We start from the raw sequence: 14,171 nt of genomic DNA on the forward strand, positions 1-14,171 counted from the left end.
CGCACCATGCCTGGACCAGATCTGGAAATGCAGTGCGTTTTTGCCACTTTAAAAAAAAAAAAAGCTTAAAATGGGCTTTCAGGTGCAGTCCAATTCATATCCATGCATTTTTATGCATTTGCATGCATTCTGGACCAGAGAAAATGCAACCATGCAGCCAGCAGTATTTTATTTGTTTGGACCGGAACGGACTGCGGTGGTGTGAACAGAGCCCAGAAATACCATAGGGATACTTTTCTGGTCTGGGAACAAACAGTTCTGGTCTGGACATGGTCCAGACATGGTGTGAACAAGCCCTGAGACAAGAAGCCCGAACTATGATCTGTCTGAGCCACCTAGAGATGGTGGAACAAAAAGCCGCGGCATCCTTCCTGTGCCCATCCAGAATGACAAAAAGGAGTCGGTTTTTCTGAAGGATAAACATACTGCACTGGTGTGAACAGAGCCCACAAATACCATAGGAATATATTGGGATGCATTTCAGGTGCGGAAAAAAATGTTCTTGTCCAGAGATGGTGTGAACAAGCCCTGGAGTAGAAATTTCCTTTTGGTGAACTGGTGCTGCACCGAGGGACAGAAAGAAAATGAGGTGAAAAGTGGAGAGTACTCGGGGGAAAAAAGGAAGTGCTGGGCCTCAACATCACCTTTTCCTTGAGCGCGACAAAAAAGGGTTCCTTGTGGAACAAAGCCACCAGCTCAGACACTCTCCTAGCCGAGGTCATAGCAACAAGAAATATGAACTTGTCATCAAAGGGTATTGGACTGGGGGGACCACATGAGCCACCCCTCCCCCCAACCCCAGCAGATATCTGGCCCTTAATGGTACTAAGAGGCAAATATTGGTGCAAACCCAAATGCAGAATGAAGAGGATCCATCCCACAACAGAAACTACTCGGGTAAAAGTCCTTAGACTCAAAACAATCAAAGTACATCTTTCATGTCCAATGATAAACTTTGTGTAAGTTCGCAACCTAGCTTTGAGCATTGTAGGAATCACAGACTGGGCGAGGTGAAGATGTCCCTCCAACACAGTGGTATTGTCTGACTGGATCCAAATTGGATGGCCCTCCCAACAAGTTAGAATGCTGAAGAGACAGCCCGATGGTCTGGAGTTTCAAAAGATGTCAACCAGGAGATGAGATCCAGAAAGTGTCTGAAGCAAATTGCTGAGGGAGATTTAAAGTTAGAAACTGAGCAACAAGCAGGGAAAGAAAATCAATGTTGTAGCCCTGAGATACTACCTAATGGATGCTAGCCGCAAAGAACCAACGCCCTCCCCACTCTGGAAAGTGGGGGTGCATCTTAAAGCGAAGTAGGACTCAGTGGATTTGGTAGCTTCTGTGTTCCAGACCATACATCTGGATGGGGAGCCATCCTTGGGGGGGAGGGAGGGGGGGGGGGGGGGGGGGGTGTCCCGAAGTGGAAGCTGCGGGTGAGCTAACAGATAAGAGATGGCTTGGCAGTCTGCTCCTTATTCCGCTGATGAACATGAGTGCCCCCAGTAGTCATCCTTGATGATAGTGTCTAGAGCCAGTCTGAAGAGCCGTTGTCACTTGAATGCTTCTTGCCAGAAAGTTCTGCCGTGCCCAATGCATATACATTGACAAGAGGCTAATGAAGAAAACAAGCTGGGAGACTTCTAACAGCTAAAGTTTACTGCCACAAATATCTGTTCCACATGCGTAATAATCTTAAGGTCAACGGAAGCAGCAGAATTATGTTTTTTAATGGATTTTGACAAATCAGATATGGTTTGGCAAGCCAAGATCGGATATAAAGGTAACCAAAGAGAACATAGTACTAGAAAGACCTCCAGTTGTTTATCAGTGAGGTCCGTAAGTGCAGAATTGTCCTCCTTTTTTTTGTTTTGTTTTGTTTGCCACCATCCAATCCTTCTGTAAGCAGATGAACCCAAATGTTTAAGACCTGTGCTCCTTAATGAACAAGAAAAGAACAGAAAAAGGGGGGGGGGGGAGGTTTATAAAAAGTTTCTATACTATATCCAAAACAACATACACACACTCTGACTTGAGTTATACTGTGTATGAATGATTATCTTTCACTGTTTGTGCAAATTACAAAAATATTAGATTATTATTAGAGCTACATATACAGGCGATACCCAAATGCATTTGTGCAAGAATCAATTTCTCTTTGTATCAGGATCACCAAGGTATGACTCAGGACTACATTCTGGTAAATCATATGCAGGGCAAAATTGTCATGCTTTGCAAAATTAAAAAAAACTAAATAAATAAATGTCTTCCTCATAATCTTGCTTAAAACATGATACCAACCTGCTCTTCTGTCTTATCACAGTAGAAGAGAATAAGTGTTGTACGGTTATGCTTCTGGTGGCAGAGATCTCCTCCTATATAATTTATCATGATGAGGCCATTTTCATATATCAGCTTTTGGTTGGTTAATCCTATTAAACAAAGGGAAAACAGGACTCTTAATAGGTAGTATAGTAATAGGATGTATCGTTAGCAGATTCCCAAGGTATTCAAACCTTAAAACAATAAAAAATAACAGTTTAATTATATGGCTGGTTCTTTTGTATGTGGGACACAGATTTTAAGGTTAAAATCCATCTAAACTGCAACTATGAAACTTTCAAAAAATAGTCAAAGGGAAATCAGGTCCACTATAGAGTACAGCTAAGAATGACCAATAATATGGTAGACCATGTTCTGTGCATGCTTGCCCACACTGCAAGACCACCAGAAACAGCTACATTCTTATTCACAATAGTACACAATAGTACAATACAATACAAGCAGTTACTCTTTCTGTTCTTTTCACTACATACAAAGAATGCCCCAAAATGTTAGAACATTTCTGAATGTGATAAGGGCTTTCAAAGCTTAAAAATGCTCATTCTTGCTCTAATATGAACCTGTGTACAGCCTAATCATTACAAGAGCTTCCCAATCCTGAACTGCTTGCAGATGTCAGGTAATTTGTAGCCAAGGTCATTTTATCTGTAGGTGACTGGCTATAGAAAATTTGATGCAACATACATTTTTAGCACAGAGCTTCTTGGTGTCAAAAGCAAGAGAGGTTTTCACTGTACTCTTTCATGATGGATACTTTAAGTGCATATCTAGCCAAAGTTTTTTTTTTTTTCAGCTTTATGCAGAATAGGGAAGGGTTTACACATGTGCGAGTTATTTTATAGTCAGTATTGCCAGTGGTAAGATTGGTCTACTCGGTTTGTAATGGTGACTATGGTCCCTGGGACAGAAAATGATGGGCAACCCAAAATATTACAGTTGAAGGAAATCTTCTTCCAGTGGGGACACCTGTTCTCATGATATATGTCTAAGAGGGGAATGCTCCCTACTCTGCAGAGGTTTGCACCCATTTCCTGATGTGTGTCAGAAACATGCAGTAAAGGCAAATCTCCCCAACAGGACACATACACAAAAAACACCAAAACGAGCAAAGGTTTTAACTCTTCTCTACTTTATTCAAAAATAAAAATTGGTACATTATTCATACTGTACCCCATACATACCTTAACCCTACACATAAACTCAACTCCCTAATATTAACTATAACTTAATTGTTAACCATCTTAAGGTTCCTGCAGACTTTGGATCGTGACTGACCTTGCATGCACTCATCGCTGCCATGCAAACATCCTGTTAATTGATCAGTGTCCAAACATGCATGTACCCATTTGGGAAAAAAAAGTGCGTTTTTATACCAAGATAAAAAAATTGGGGGACACTCTGCAGGCATCAGGAGTGTGAGAAGAAAAAAAAAACACCCAGGATTGGCTGGTATGGATGTTTCCCCAGGATTAATGGCTATGAGGCTTTGGAGAGGCATTAGAGTTTTCCTTCTCAATCGTATAAAGTTGAATTGGGCAAACCACTGTTTATGGCCCAGAAAACTAACTTATCACCTGACCTACTGATCCTATTAGTCAGTTTTTCCTGAATATATTAGTACTAAAGTAGACCTGTCATGCTAGAGCATTGCCTTAAATGCTTTCCAAGTTAGCTCCAACAAATATATAAAGTTAAATGGCAATTTACAGCACCAGAGTTTCTGTTATTTATAAATTGTTAGGAGTGTTCCGACCCATCCAGAGCAAAATCTTTTACAGGACCATTTGCATTCAAGTACAAGATGTCTACCTTTCTCTCACAAATGTTACAAAGCCATTTCTAAGTAACCCTTTCGGTAAACTGCAATATGCAATAAAAAATAGGATTTTATAGTCCTATGTGATGTGCTTCCACATTATCATTATCCAACAAGTGTCGCAATCATGAACATGATCTCTCTGCAGATGCACATCTATATCAGTACCTGCCAGCTGTGCTGTGGATCCCTTGACCTGGCAGGAGGAAACGGTTGTCCCGCTAGGTGCTTTGGGTGTGCAAGAAGATCCCGTAACTTCCCCACAGACACGAAACTGATATAAGTATTCATCAGCTTTCACTTCCACATTCTTTGCTCCTAGAGGTTTCAAATCATATATATGGCCATATTTGGGGTCTGTAACTTGGCAATTGTCACCTGTTAGAGAAAGAAAAAAAAAAGATATTAATGATTCAGAGGTGTAAACTATGGATAATGAATTTGTCGTCATCTGCTAGATGCTATTAATTGCATGTCAGGCAATTTATACATAGAGCACATGACTGGATGCATCCCGTCATGTCTTCCAGAACATCCCACTAGACCAGGTGTCTCAAACTCACTTCACTCGGGGGCCACTCAAATTTATTTCTCCCATGTGGGCCGCTTGCCAAATCTGATACTTCAAAATAAAATGTAACTATATCCAGTATGGAACTAAGGACACCATAAGGCGCCATTCATATCTGTAAGTTTAGGTGCAATTAGGGATTCCTGCGTCAGGAACTTGCGTTTTCCTGCAGCAGGAATCCCTAAACTGGCATTTACAAGCGACAGCTGTTACTAATTCAAGTTATTCATCATGTGACAGCAGCTGCATGTAAACGCCTGCACACCTCATGTAATGGTATGTGATATGATTACATGTGGTTAGAAAACCACCTTCCCAGGATGCACAATTGATGCATCCAGGGATAGTGATTGATACCAAATGTAATCATATCACATACTATTAAATGCGGTGTGCAGGCATTTACATGTAGCTGCGGTCATCTGATCATTACCTTGAATGGGTGATAGCTGTCCACCTATAAACGACAGACTAGGCATGCCTGCTGCAGGAAACTGCAAGCTCCTGATGCAGGAATCCCTAATTATCCCTCCCCCCCTGCCCATACACATAAAAAAATACACCCCCCAAAAAATACAGAACCCCCTCTCCTGCTTACCTTTTTGCAGAGGGGAGGCGAGCAGGCACGATCCCTGGTGCTCTAGTGGTGATTAGTAAGGTCTTCTGCAGACCTCACTAATCCATCTTTTCGGCCGGAACTCAGAACTGAGCTCCAGCCGAAAGGATCTCAGTGCTGGAGCTGACAGGATCAGCTCTGCATTCTGCATCCGACAGAGATACAGACCGTGTAGCTGCTCCCGCAAGTCAGGAATGCAGCCAGTGACCGCGTGTACCTGACTTGTTAGCTGGCTGCGGGCCACATAGTACTGGCCCGCGGGCCAATACTTTGAGACCTCTGCTCTAGACCTTTGGAATTGAGATACTGTTGGCTAAGTTTGTATTGAAGCAGTGGATCGCTTTGTTGGGCTTTTCCTTTTTGGTGCATTCCCTTATGATCCCACCAAAGTCCGGCAGTGAAGAGAGGAGCTCTCCTTGTTGGCTGGCCCCTCATTGCTGTACATGTGCCTAGAGTTGCCTTGAAACCCCTAAAGAAGCACACTGTGAAACGCATTGGGATTGAGCTACACGCCTTTGGATACCATCAAATATATATATATCCCACATTGACAAATAAATTTGTAACCAGATGAATTGGGTATGACCAATAATTGCTGGAGCTATGCATGTCACAATACAGAGTAGAAGGGGGACATATTGGGAACTAATCATGTTATTATCCAATTTATGATTTTAGTATGTATTTAACTTGTATATAATTTATTGCATTTTTTATGACCAATAATTGATTTGTCATCTAAACCCCAATATATGGGAATTGAACAGTACTAGGGTGCAGAGGACTAACAGAGTATATTAAGCTATTTGGAAGGTCAAAGGGATAAACGCACAGGCAAGAAGTCTGCCTGACAAAGAGAGCCACTCCATCAGTGTGAGTAAGCCTGGAGAAATCTGGCCTAGCTGTGTAAATGCTTACCTTCAGCTCTTATAACAGGGCATGCCTCAGACGTCCTCCACAAGAATACATATTCACAGTCATCTAGTTCTTGGAACACAGGGGACCCCTATTAAAAAAATAAAATGATAATATTAAAAAAACACAGATATGTAGTCTGAAAGAGAGGCAGATGCAGAAATCATTGCGTTTTCATGGTTTCTACTAAAGATTGTCTGGAAAAATTATCCTGGCGCTTTTGTTACCTGCAAGATAGTTGAATTACACTTGACCATTTACAAAATGCATGGCTGCAGGTCATAGCCTGAGGAGCAGAGGGGACTTGGAGGCGAGTGCCCTCCGATACCACCAAACAAAAGACCACAATATTAAACATTCCACAGACATTTAAAGAAAACCTCCACTAAAAAACAAAAAAAGAAAAGTAGTGAATAATTTGAAAAATAATGTCACCTATAAAGCCCTAAGGTCAAGATCAAGAGCCATGAGGCTCCTTTAACATCAAACCTCAATGCACCCGCTGCAACAGCCAGCCTGCGTGTCAGAATGGACCTAAAGTCATGTAACCACACATGATGAGATAATATAGCAGTGAGTGGGTGACGATTACATACTCCATCTTTACCGATAAGTAGGCATGACAGAGTATATTCGCATTCTACTCAAAATTAATGTACTAGTTTTGTGTGGAAAACATTGTTTTTTAAAAAGGATTTACATTAGGCAGAGAAGCCATGACAAAACAAGTCCAGATTTAGTAAGTAGTCAGAGAACTGGATTACATATAAGGAATGAGGAGATTCTTACCATGTTGTGGTCACACTGGAAAATGATCCGTGTAGAGTAATGCTTGTTGTCTCTACATTTGTCTCCACTCATATAGACAATGGTAAGAGTCCCATCTGCTGAAACCTGAGGACTCATCTGGATAAAGCCAAGGTTGAAGCTTTTATTATCTGTAGTCTTCATGCAGGACCCAACAACTCCCCCTGAAGAGACAAAAACAGGTTATTTTACTAGAAGTAATCAGCCGCATTTTGTTGGGGGAAGATAAATGTGGTAGTAAGGTAATGCCCACTCAATGACTTCTCCAGGAAGCAAAACAACATTCAAGTAGCAGCAGAAGACCTAATATTAAAGGAGAAGCAGCACCATGGTGTGGTATACCTTAAAGTGACTTTAAAAAAGGCAAAAACCTTTTTCCCTCCCCCTAATGTTAATTAAAGCACTTACTTTATATTATGTCTCTTAATCCGATCTTCTTCTTTCCTGTCATTTTAATCTGTCTCTCCAGTGCTGCTGCGGGTCTCCGATCCAGCGCTGACTCCTCTGTCCTTGCTGGCACTTCCTGTCCCACAGTGTCTGCATGCGGGTGCCCGCGTCCATAGACTTACCTTGCGTCTCTCCTCGTCTCCCGGCCGAAAATCCGAACTGCGCATGCGCCCGCCCTACGATGCTTTGCGGCCACCCGAGCATTTTCAGATTTTCGGACGGGAGTGTGCGGCGCAGACACGGGTAAGTTTAAACCACTTTTCAATTGTTTTTACTTTTTGCATATATCTACTGCTTGCTAGCAGTAGATATATGCAAAAAAAACGTGAGGCTTTAGAAACTCCTTAAGCTCTACCCTGACACTAGCTACGGAGGCAAGGAAACATTAAAAGGAGAACTATGAGATGAGTGATTTCCACTCGGCTCATAGTTCTAGCCGACCTGTGACAATGAGACTGTCACAGGTCGGCTCAGTAGATCGGGAGGTGAGCGAACACATACCAGGTTCGCTCACCTCTCGATCCTGTCACGGCTCTCTGCCGTGACAGGGGGAGGGGCTGGATTCCCCTCTCCCCCCTCCGATCTGCCAGCGCTGACTGGCGGAACGGACGGGGGAGGGGGCGGGTACAGCTGGCTCTGCCTCTAGATAGGCAGAGCCAGCTGTCACTCACGCAGCTGGGCGGATCCCGTCATCTACGTCGGGATCCGCTCCGGCTGCGACGTCTCAGTATCCCGCGAGCTGCAGCTCACGGTATACTGAGCTTAGGGTAACGGGAGGACGCTGGTTTGTGTCCTCCCGTTACCCTAAGGAGAACTATGGGGAAAAACACTGACCCCATAGTTCTCCTTTAATTATGTGTTTTAAAGTTGAACTCGAGAGATATAAAAGACACAAATGATTGCACGTATGTCATTAACACATCATTAAATGTAATTTATTAAATACAGCAGCGTAAGCACCTGAATTTGACCTGGTATTATCCTCTTGCAGTCCATGTACAGCAGACTTGGAGAATGAGTAAAAGAACAGTATGAGGATCCAACCAGCTCACGTTATGACTAGAAGCATGCTTATAGGAAAATAAAAGCAGTGACAGATCGATGAACTCATCACTGTGCAGCTTCTCCTTTCACTGTTCAGCCACAGACTAGGGCAGGTCCAGGATAACTTGGGCTCACAGTTATTGGATTAAATGGTATTGGCCATCAGACTGAGGACATCTAGCAGCAGAAATAGTGCTGCAGAGGAAATCTCGGATTTAATTAATACAAGCATTAATTAAAACGGTGATCATTTATATCCACTTACAGTTCAGCTGTAAGATTCTAATAATTTAATTTATAATAAAATAGCAGCAAAATACATTAACAAACCACGCTGCAACTATGTGTACATTGAATCTGTGACAATGCTGAAGATATCTGTCTCAGAAGCTTCCATAACCATTTGACAATTTGCATATTGGTCCTGGGCTAGTGATTTCACTTGCAGTCAATCTAAAAAGGGCCAACATTCCCGCCCCAGAACTAATGTTATTGACAGGGGAGCTGCGCAGAGATAGGTGCTAACCGTTACACAACAATTTACCATAAAACAGAAGCAGATGTCAGCCAAAAGCCAAGCAAATGTTGGCAAAAAACCTTACCTGGACATCCTTGGATAACTGGAAGAGGTTTGCATACACTGAGGTAAAATGTTCTATTTTTGGCACTATCAGATGTATCTACAGCTATCCATGGTTTAGCATCCTGACTAAGGTCACTTAAATCATACTCATTCCCTGCAGTATCTAGAAGAAAAAAAAGATTTACATCAAAGAAGGATCAAGGGGGAAAAAAAAAAGCACACACACACACTATACAGAAATCCAGGTACTAACCTGTAACCTGACAATCCACTGGAGAAGGAGAGCAAGCCATTGCCGTTTTAAAATCAAAAAATGTATGGTAGAGATGAGTTTCAGAGTTTATTTCCTCTCTCTTAAAGACCAGCTCCCCAGGATATAAATCATCATTGCACACAAAGTTTATTGTAAACATGTCCCCTTGACCTGAAAAATAGAGATATGGTATTAAACATTAATAACTTTGAGCATTCTCTGGTTTGCAGATACCACTTTCTCCATGATGATGCACTGGTAGCTTCTCCAGAAATATGAAATTCCCACATTAACTATAAGAATCTGTTTTGTCTAAGTAAAACTCCCATTCATCACATGCCCATCGGGTTTCCTAGTCTTGAGATTCTTGATCTACTCAAAGTATTAAGGCAACCACAAAAGGAGAGGGCCGAAAAATATGCAGGCATGATCTTCAACAAAACTCAGGCTTTTAAGCCGCCTTCCAGATCCATAAATACGAGGGGTTGCATTGTGCAACTGTTTGTGTTTAGGCAATGGAGAGGGAAGGGGGCATGGAAGATGTGCTGTAGAGACCTTCAGCACTACCTTAGCCAGGATGAAAACAGCAGCAGTTGATCAAGGTTTTCCAACCTGCCTGATTATTACTCCCCCAGGCAAGCCAAAGGTGTCTGCTGGTACCAGTGACAACCTGATGTATACTCACACGTTCAGCCTCAGTAGAAACTCCATATCAGGAGACTACATCACTTCAATGAAAAGCATGGTCACCAGGCTGAAAACTGAGCAACATTTTTTTTTTTTTTGTATTCACTTACGTGTGGAACTTTTAAAACATGATCCAGCAGTTGTTTATTGATCTATTTTTAGTTGTCAACAACACTTCTCTTTAATTAAAAAGAAAAAGAGCATTAACCATTTGAGTTTCTGCTACTGTATAATGCTTATGTGCCAGAACAATTTTTAGCTTTGGTGCACTGATTTGACAACAAGTGTGATACTGAAGCAAAACACATTTTTTGAGGGGAAAAACATGGCTCTCTTTTGGCAGCATTGTCTTGCAAAAAAACAAAAGGATTTTTGTACTCACTGTAAAATCCCTTACTTCAAGTCCATTGATGAGACACATGAAGTCTTTAACTTCCAGGTTATACTGCTACCTACAGGAGGATTGAACAATGGCAAAAGCAGTCCTGAGAACATGATCATAAACACAGAGGAGTAGGACCTGCGTTCCTCAATGGACTCCCAGATAATTTCTTTCTCATCCACTGAAGGACACAGGAAGTCTTGTTCCTTTGAGATGTTCAAAAGCCCTCCATATTAGACGGGCACAACAGAGTAAACAACTACTAACAAGCTCAACATATTTAAAAAACAAAATCAGGGACTGTCTACAGCTCAAAGAGCCACTTAAAAAGGCTTTATGCATGAAGCTGCATTTAGATGAGGCAGAGACTTCCATCTGGTAGAACATAGAGAACGAGTGAACAGAAGGCCAGGTAGCAACCTTGCAAATCTGGGAACAAGTTATTAATACCAAAATACTCAAAAAGGCACTTACAAACAAGTCAGTTTAGTCTGTTGTTGAACCTGAATGTCAATGGGTCCACATCCAGTGTTCACCACCTGCAAAACAGGTCCTAGAGTGTAGACACTACTTCCCTCGGTCCAGGTACCAGTCTGCCTGCAAATTGCCCACAGCTAAAATTTACATGGCTGGCAAGGCTGGAACACAAAGTACTGCCCAGCACGGGATCCAATCTTTCTATGCCGTGGTGAGACTTCCATTTGCTCTCTGACTGATAAATGTCATCACTGTAAAGTTGTCCCACTGAATACAGATCAGATGACCTTCAAGTAAGATTGTCCAACACTGCAGAGACAGCCAAATCATACAAAGTTCCAGGATGCTCATCAAGAACCTAGACTTCCTTGATGATTAAGTCCCCTGCACAGACACAGTGTGTATGACTCCTACCACGCCCATTAGGCTGGCATCCATTATGAGGACCATCTAAAAAATAAGAAGGAAGGACTTCCACCTCCTGAGCTGATTTCCACCAGGAAAGGGGAAAACCTGGTTCATCCAGAGACCGGATCAAATTGTCCCATGACAAAAGACTGTTGAGCTATCAAGTCTTTTCGAGGCAGCTGCATTCATTTCCTCTTTTCCGGGTAAGTACATTTTCTGCAAGCACAGAAAACTACCTGTTGATTTTGCCACTATTTCAGCATACTGGATGGATTTCCTGTGCACTGAACTGACATTTCTAACAATGTTTTTCCAGCTATTTTCTGGGAACTACAAAACAACTCATAACTATTGGATATGAGAATTTGGGGAGGTACGGTATTTGTAGAGAGCTGTCTAGGGCGACAACGGCATTCCTTCAGGCATTCAACAAAGCTGGCATGATTTCCAGGTGAAAAAGAAAAGAAACCCTGTAAAACTGAAAACAATGCAGCCAATACATCTAAGAATCGGTAAGCTGCAATACATTACATTTTTGTTTTGGGGTTTAGATATACTTTGAACTCTAGTTTTCTTGTACAAAAACAAGGATGCCTATACTCTGAGAATAATAGGAAGATGCTGAAAGACTGATTATCCAAAGACCTACTTTTACCTCTTAGGGTTCACTCTCAAAATGCACAGCGGCTGGTGAGCAGTGCCAATACTCTATTCCATTTAACAAGTAACATTTAATTCAGTTTTATGGGCACAGCAGGGTGTGAGGCGGTTCTTCCTCATCGCGATGCGCTAAAAAAAAAAAAAGTATGGCATGCTGTACTTTTTTTTTTTTTTTTTTATGTCCCCCCCCAAAAAATTTTTTTTTTTTTTTTTTCAGTGCACACCACCATGTTCCCAGCACAACGCAGTGGTGTAAATGGTGACCATCTGTGACCAGGCAAATTGCCATGCCTTGCGTTAGGGTTGTGCTGGAAACCATGGCCCGTGCAGCCCCACTGCGTGTGGTGTGAATAGGGATTCTAGAAGCAAGATGTTCCAACAGTACATTATATAAAACACAGCAAGGCCTGTACCATATGCACCCATCACCAACTGTGTCATCATATTTGAACTGTAATTGTGTAATTTTTTCCCCTCACCGGCTTCTTCATGAAAGGCTCCATGATAGGTAAGGGAGATGAAATCTGAAGAAAGGTCCAGCAACTGGCTTATCTGGACTGGTCTAGACGGCACATTGTTTTCAAATTCACAGCCAGCTGCTTTGACATCTTCAATGAGACCACACTCATTCACAGGGCCACATATATTTAGCTATTGAAGAGACAAATGATAGAAGGTTTTAATACTCTCGCAATGTATTTGTCATGAGAACGCAAATTAACTGCAAAACATAACTGCATGACAAACTCTATAATAACAGTCTTTCGCAAAGAAAAGATGCACTGCTGTTAGGATACAAGATGAACAAGTCACTACAGATGGAAATCTGTATTGGCAGGCCAAAGGCTTTCCTCTACATGTAGTCACAGAGTACAGGCTGTGAAGGGCTCACATGGGATATGACTGCTGTATGCCGAGTATATCTAGACCGGAGACCGTGCACAGACAGGAATAAATGGTATACGGAGATGCAGCCATTCAATATCTGTCTGTGTTATCATCTCCTGCATTTAGATGGAAGATTTCACCCCAAGTAAATTGGGCAGACGCATCCTTCCTCGTGTGTTACTCTTGTCAGGACAGCTGAATAACTTTGGCAAGTAATATATTTCATATATGGAAATTGCTGTCTGCAACTTCAACAAACTGTTATGTCCTGCATTTGACAATCCTCAACAGTAAAAAGAAATGTACCCATAATCATAAAAGGAATGTACAATCTTTTCAATGGTATAGTTTAGATGTGTATTAAAGTGGAAAAGTCACATCAGAAATTGCTTTAAGGTAAATACTGTCCTAATGATTCAAAATATACACTCAATAAAAACACATTATGCTTTACCGGTTTAAGCTTTCAGTTTATGGGCCCCATATAAGAGAAAAAAGCACTTTTAGTGTCACTACATGGTGAATAGAAAAAAGGGAATACCGCCCTATTATGTTTTCACAGTCAATGACGTTTGAGACATCCATTTGCTTTAATAATAACAAAGGTTGCTGATGGATCCCAGATAGTCAATTAAATGGGCATGACTCGTACAGGATTCCAGTTCTCACTGGAAATCAAATCCCTTATCTGCATACTGGCTCCAGGGTTATCTCCTTAACCACTTCAAGACCAGGTGTTTAGACCCCCTTCCTGGCCAGGCCATTTTTCAGTATTCAGAGCTGCAGTACTTTGACTGACGTTTATTCCGTCATGCAACGCTGTACTGAAATGAATTTTATACCATTTTTTGGGGACAGATAGGGCTTTCTTTTGGTGGTATTTAAACACCACTGGGGTTTTTATTTTTTACTATAATTAGGAAAAATTACAAAAAATTTTGGAAAAAATAAGTTTTTTTTTACATTATGTTAGGAAACATTATTACCCAGTTTTGTGGTAAAATATAAAAGATCGGGTCACGTCGGGTAAATAGACACCAAACATGTCAAGCTTTAAAATTGCGCGCACCCGTGAAATTGCAGAAAACTACCATACCCAAAATTCGCCATCGGCGACGCTTTAAAAGCTTTTACCGCTCATCAGTTTAGTGTTATCAGTGACTGATGGCCCTAGAATATGTAACATGGGCGGCGTAATGGGCGCAATCGTCTTTTTTGCACGTATGCGCCCCCGACGCATGTTTGCATGCGTGTATGTATGGGTGGGGACTTTAAAA

At 41.7% G+C, this 14,171-nt stretch overlaps 1 protein-coding gene across 1 annotated transcript in view; it reads right to left on the reverse strand.

The window, feature by feature from the left end:
* IGF2R (insulin like growth factor 2 receptor) overlaps nucleotides 1-14,171 on the reverse strand; it is a 120,202-nt gene that overhangs the window by 32,270 nt on the left and 73,761 nt on the right. The window contains exons 22-28 of the mRNA XM_018565607.1: nucleotides 12,486-12,657; nucleotides 9,393-9,563; nucleotides 9,159-9,302; nucleotides 7,048-7,229; nucleotides 6,262-6,349; nucleotides 4,325-4,534; nucleotides 2,299-2,429 (exon numbers count right to left, since the gene is read on the reverse strand). Of these exons, the coding sequence (XP_018421109.1) occupies nucleotides 2,299-2,429; nucleotides 4,325-4,534; nucleotides 6,262-6,349; nucleotides 7,048-7,229; nucleotides 9,159-9,302; nucleotides 9,393-9,563; nucleotides 12,486-12,657 (1,098 nt within the window). The remainder of the gene's footprint in view (nucleotides 1-2,298; nucleotides 2,430-4,324; nucleotides 4,535-6,261; nucleotides 6,350-7,047; nucleotides 7,230-9,158; nucleotides 9,303-9,392; nucleotides 9,564-12,485; nucleotides 12,658-14,171) is intronic.

Source organism: Nanorana parkeri, unplaced genomic scaffold, assembly GCF_000935625.1.
Source record: "Nanorana parkeri isolate BGI_ZX_2015 unplaced genomic scaffold, ASM93562v1 scaffold866, whole genome shotgun sequence".
Lineage (NCBI taxonomy): Eukaryota > Metazoa > Chordata > Amphibia > Anura > Dicroglossidae > Nanorana > Nanorana parkeri.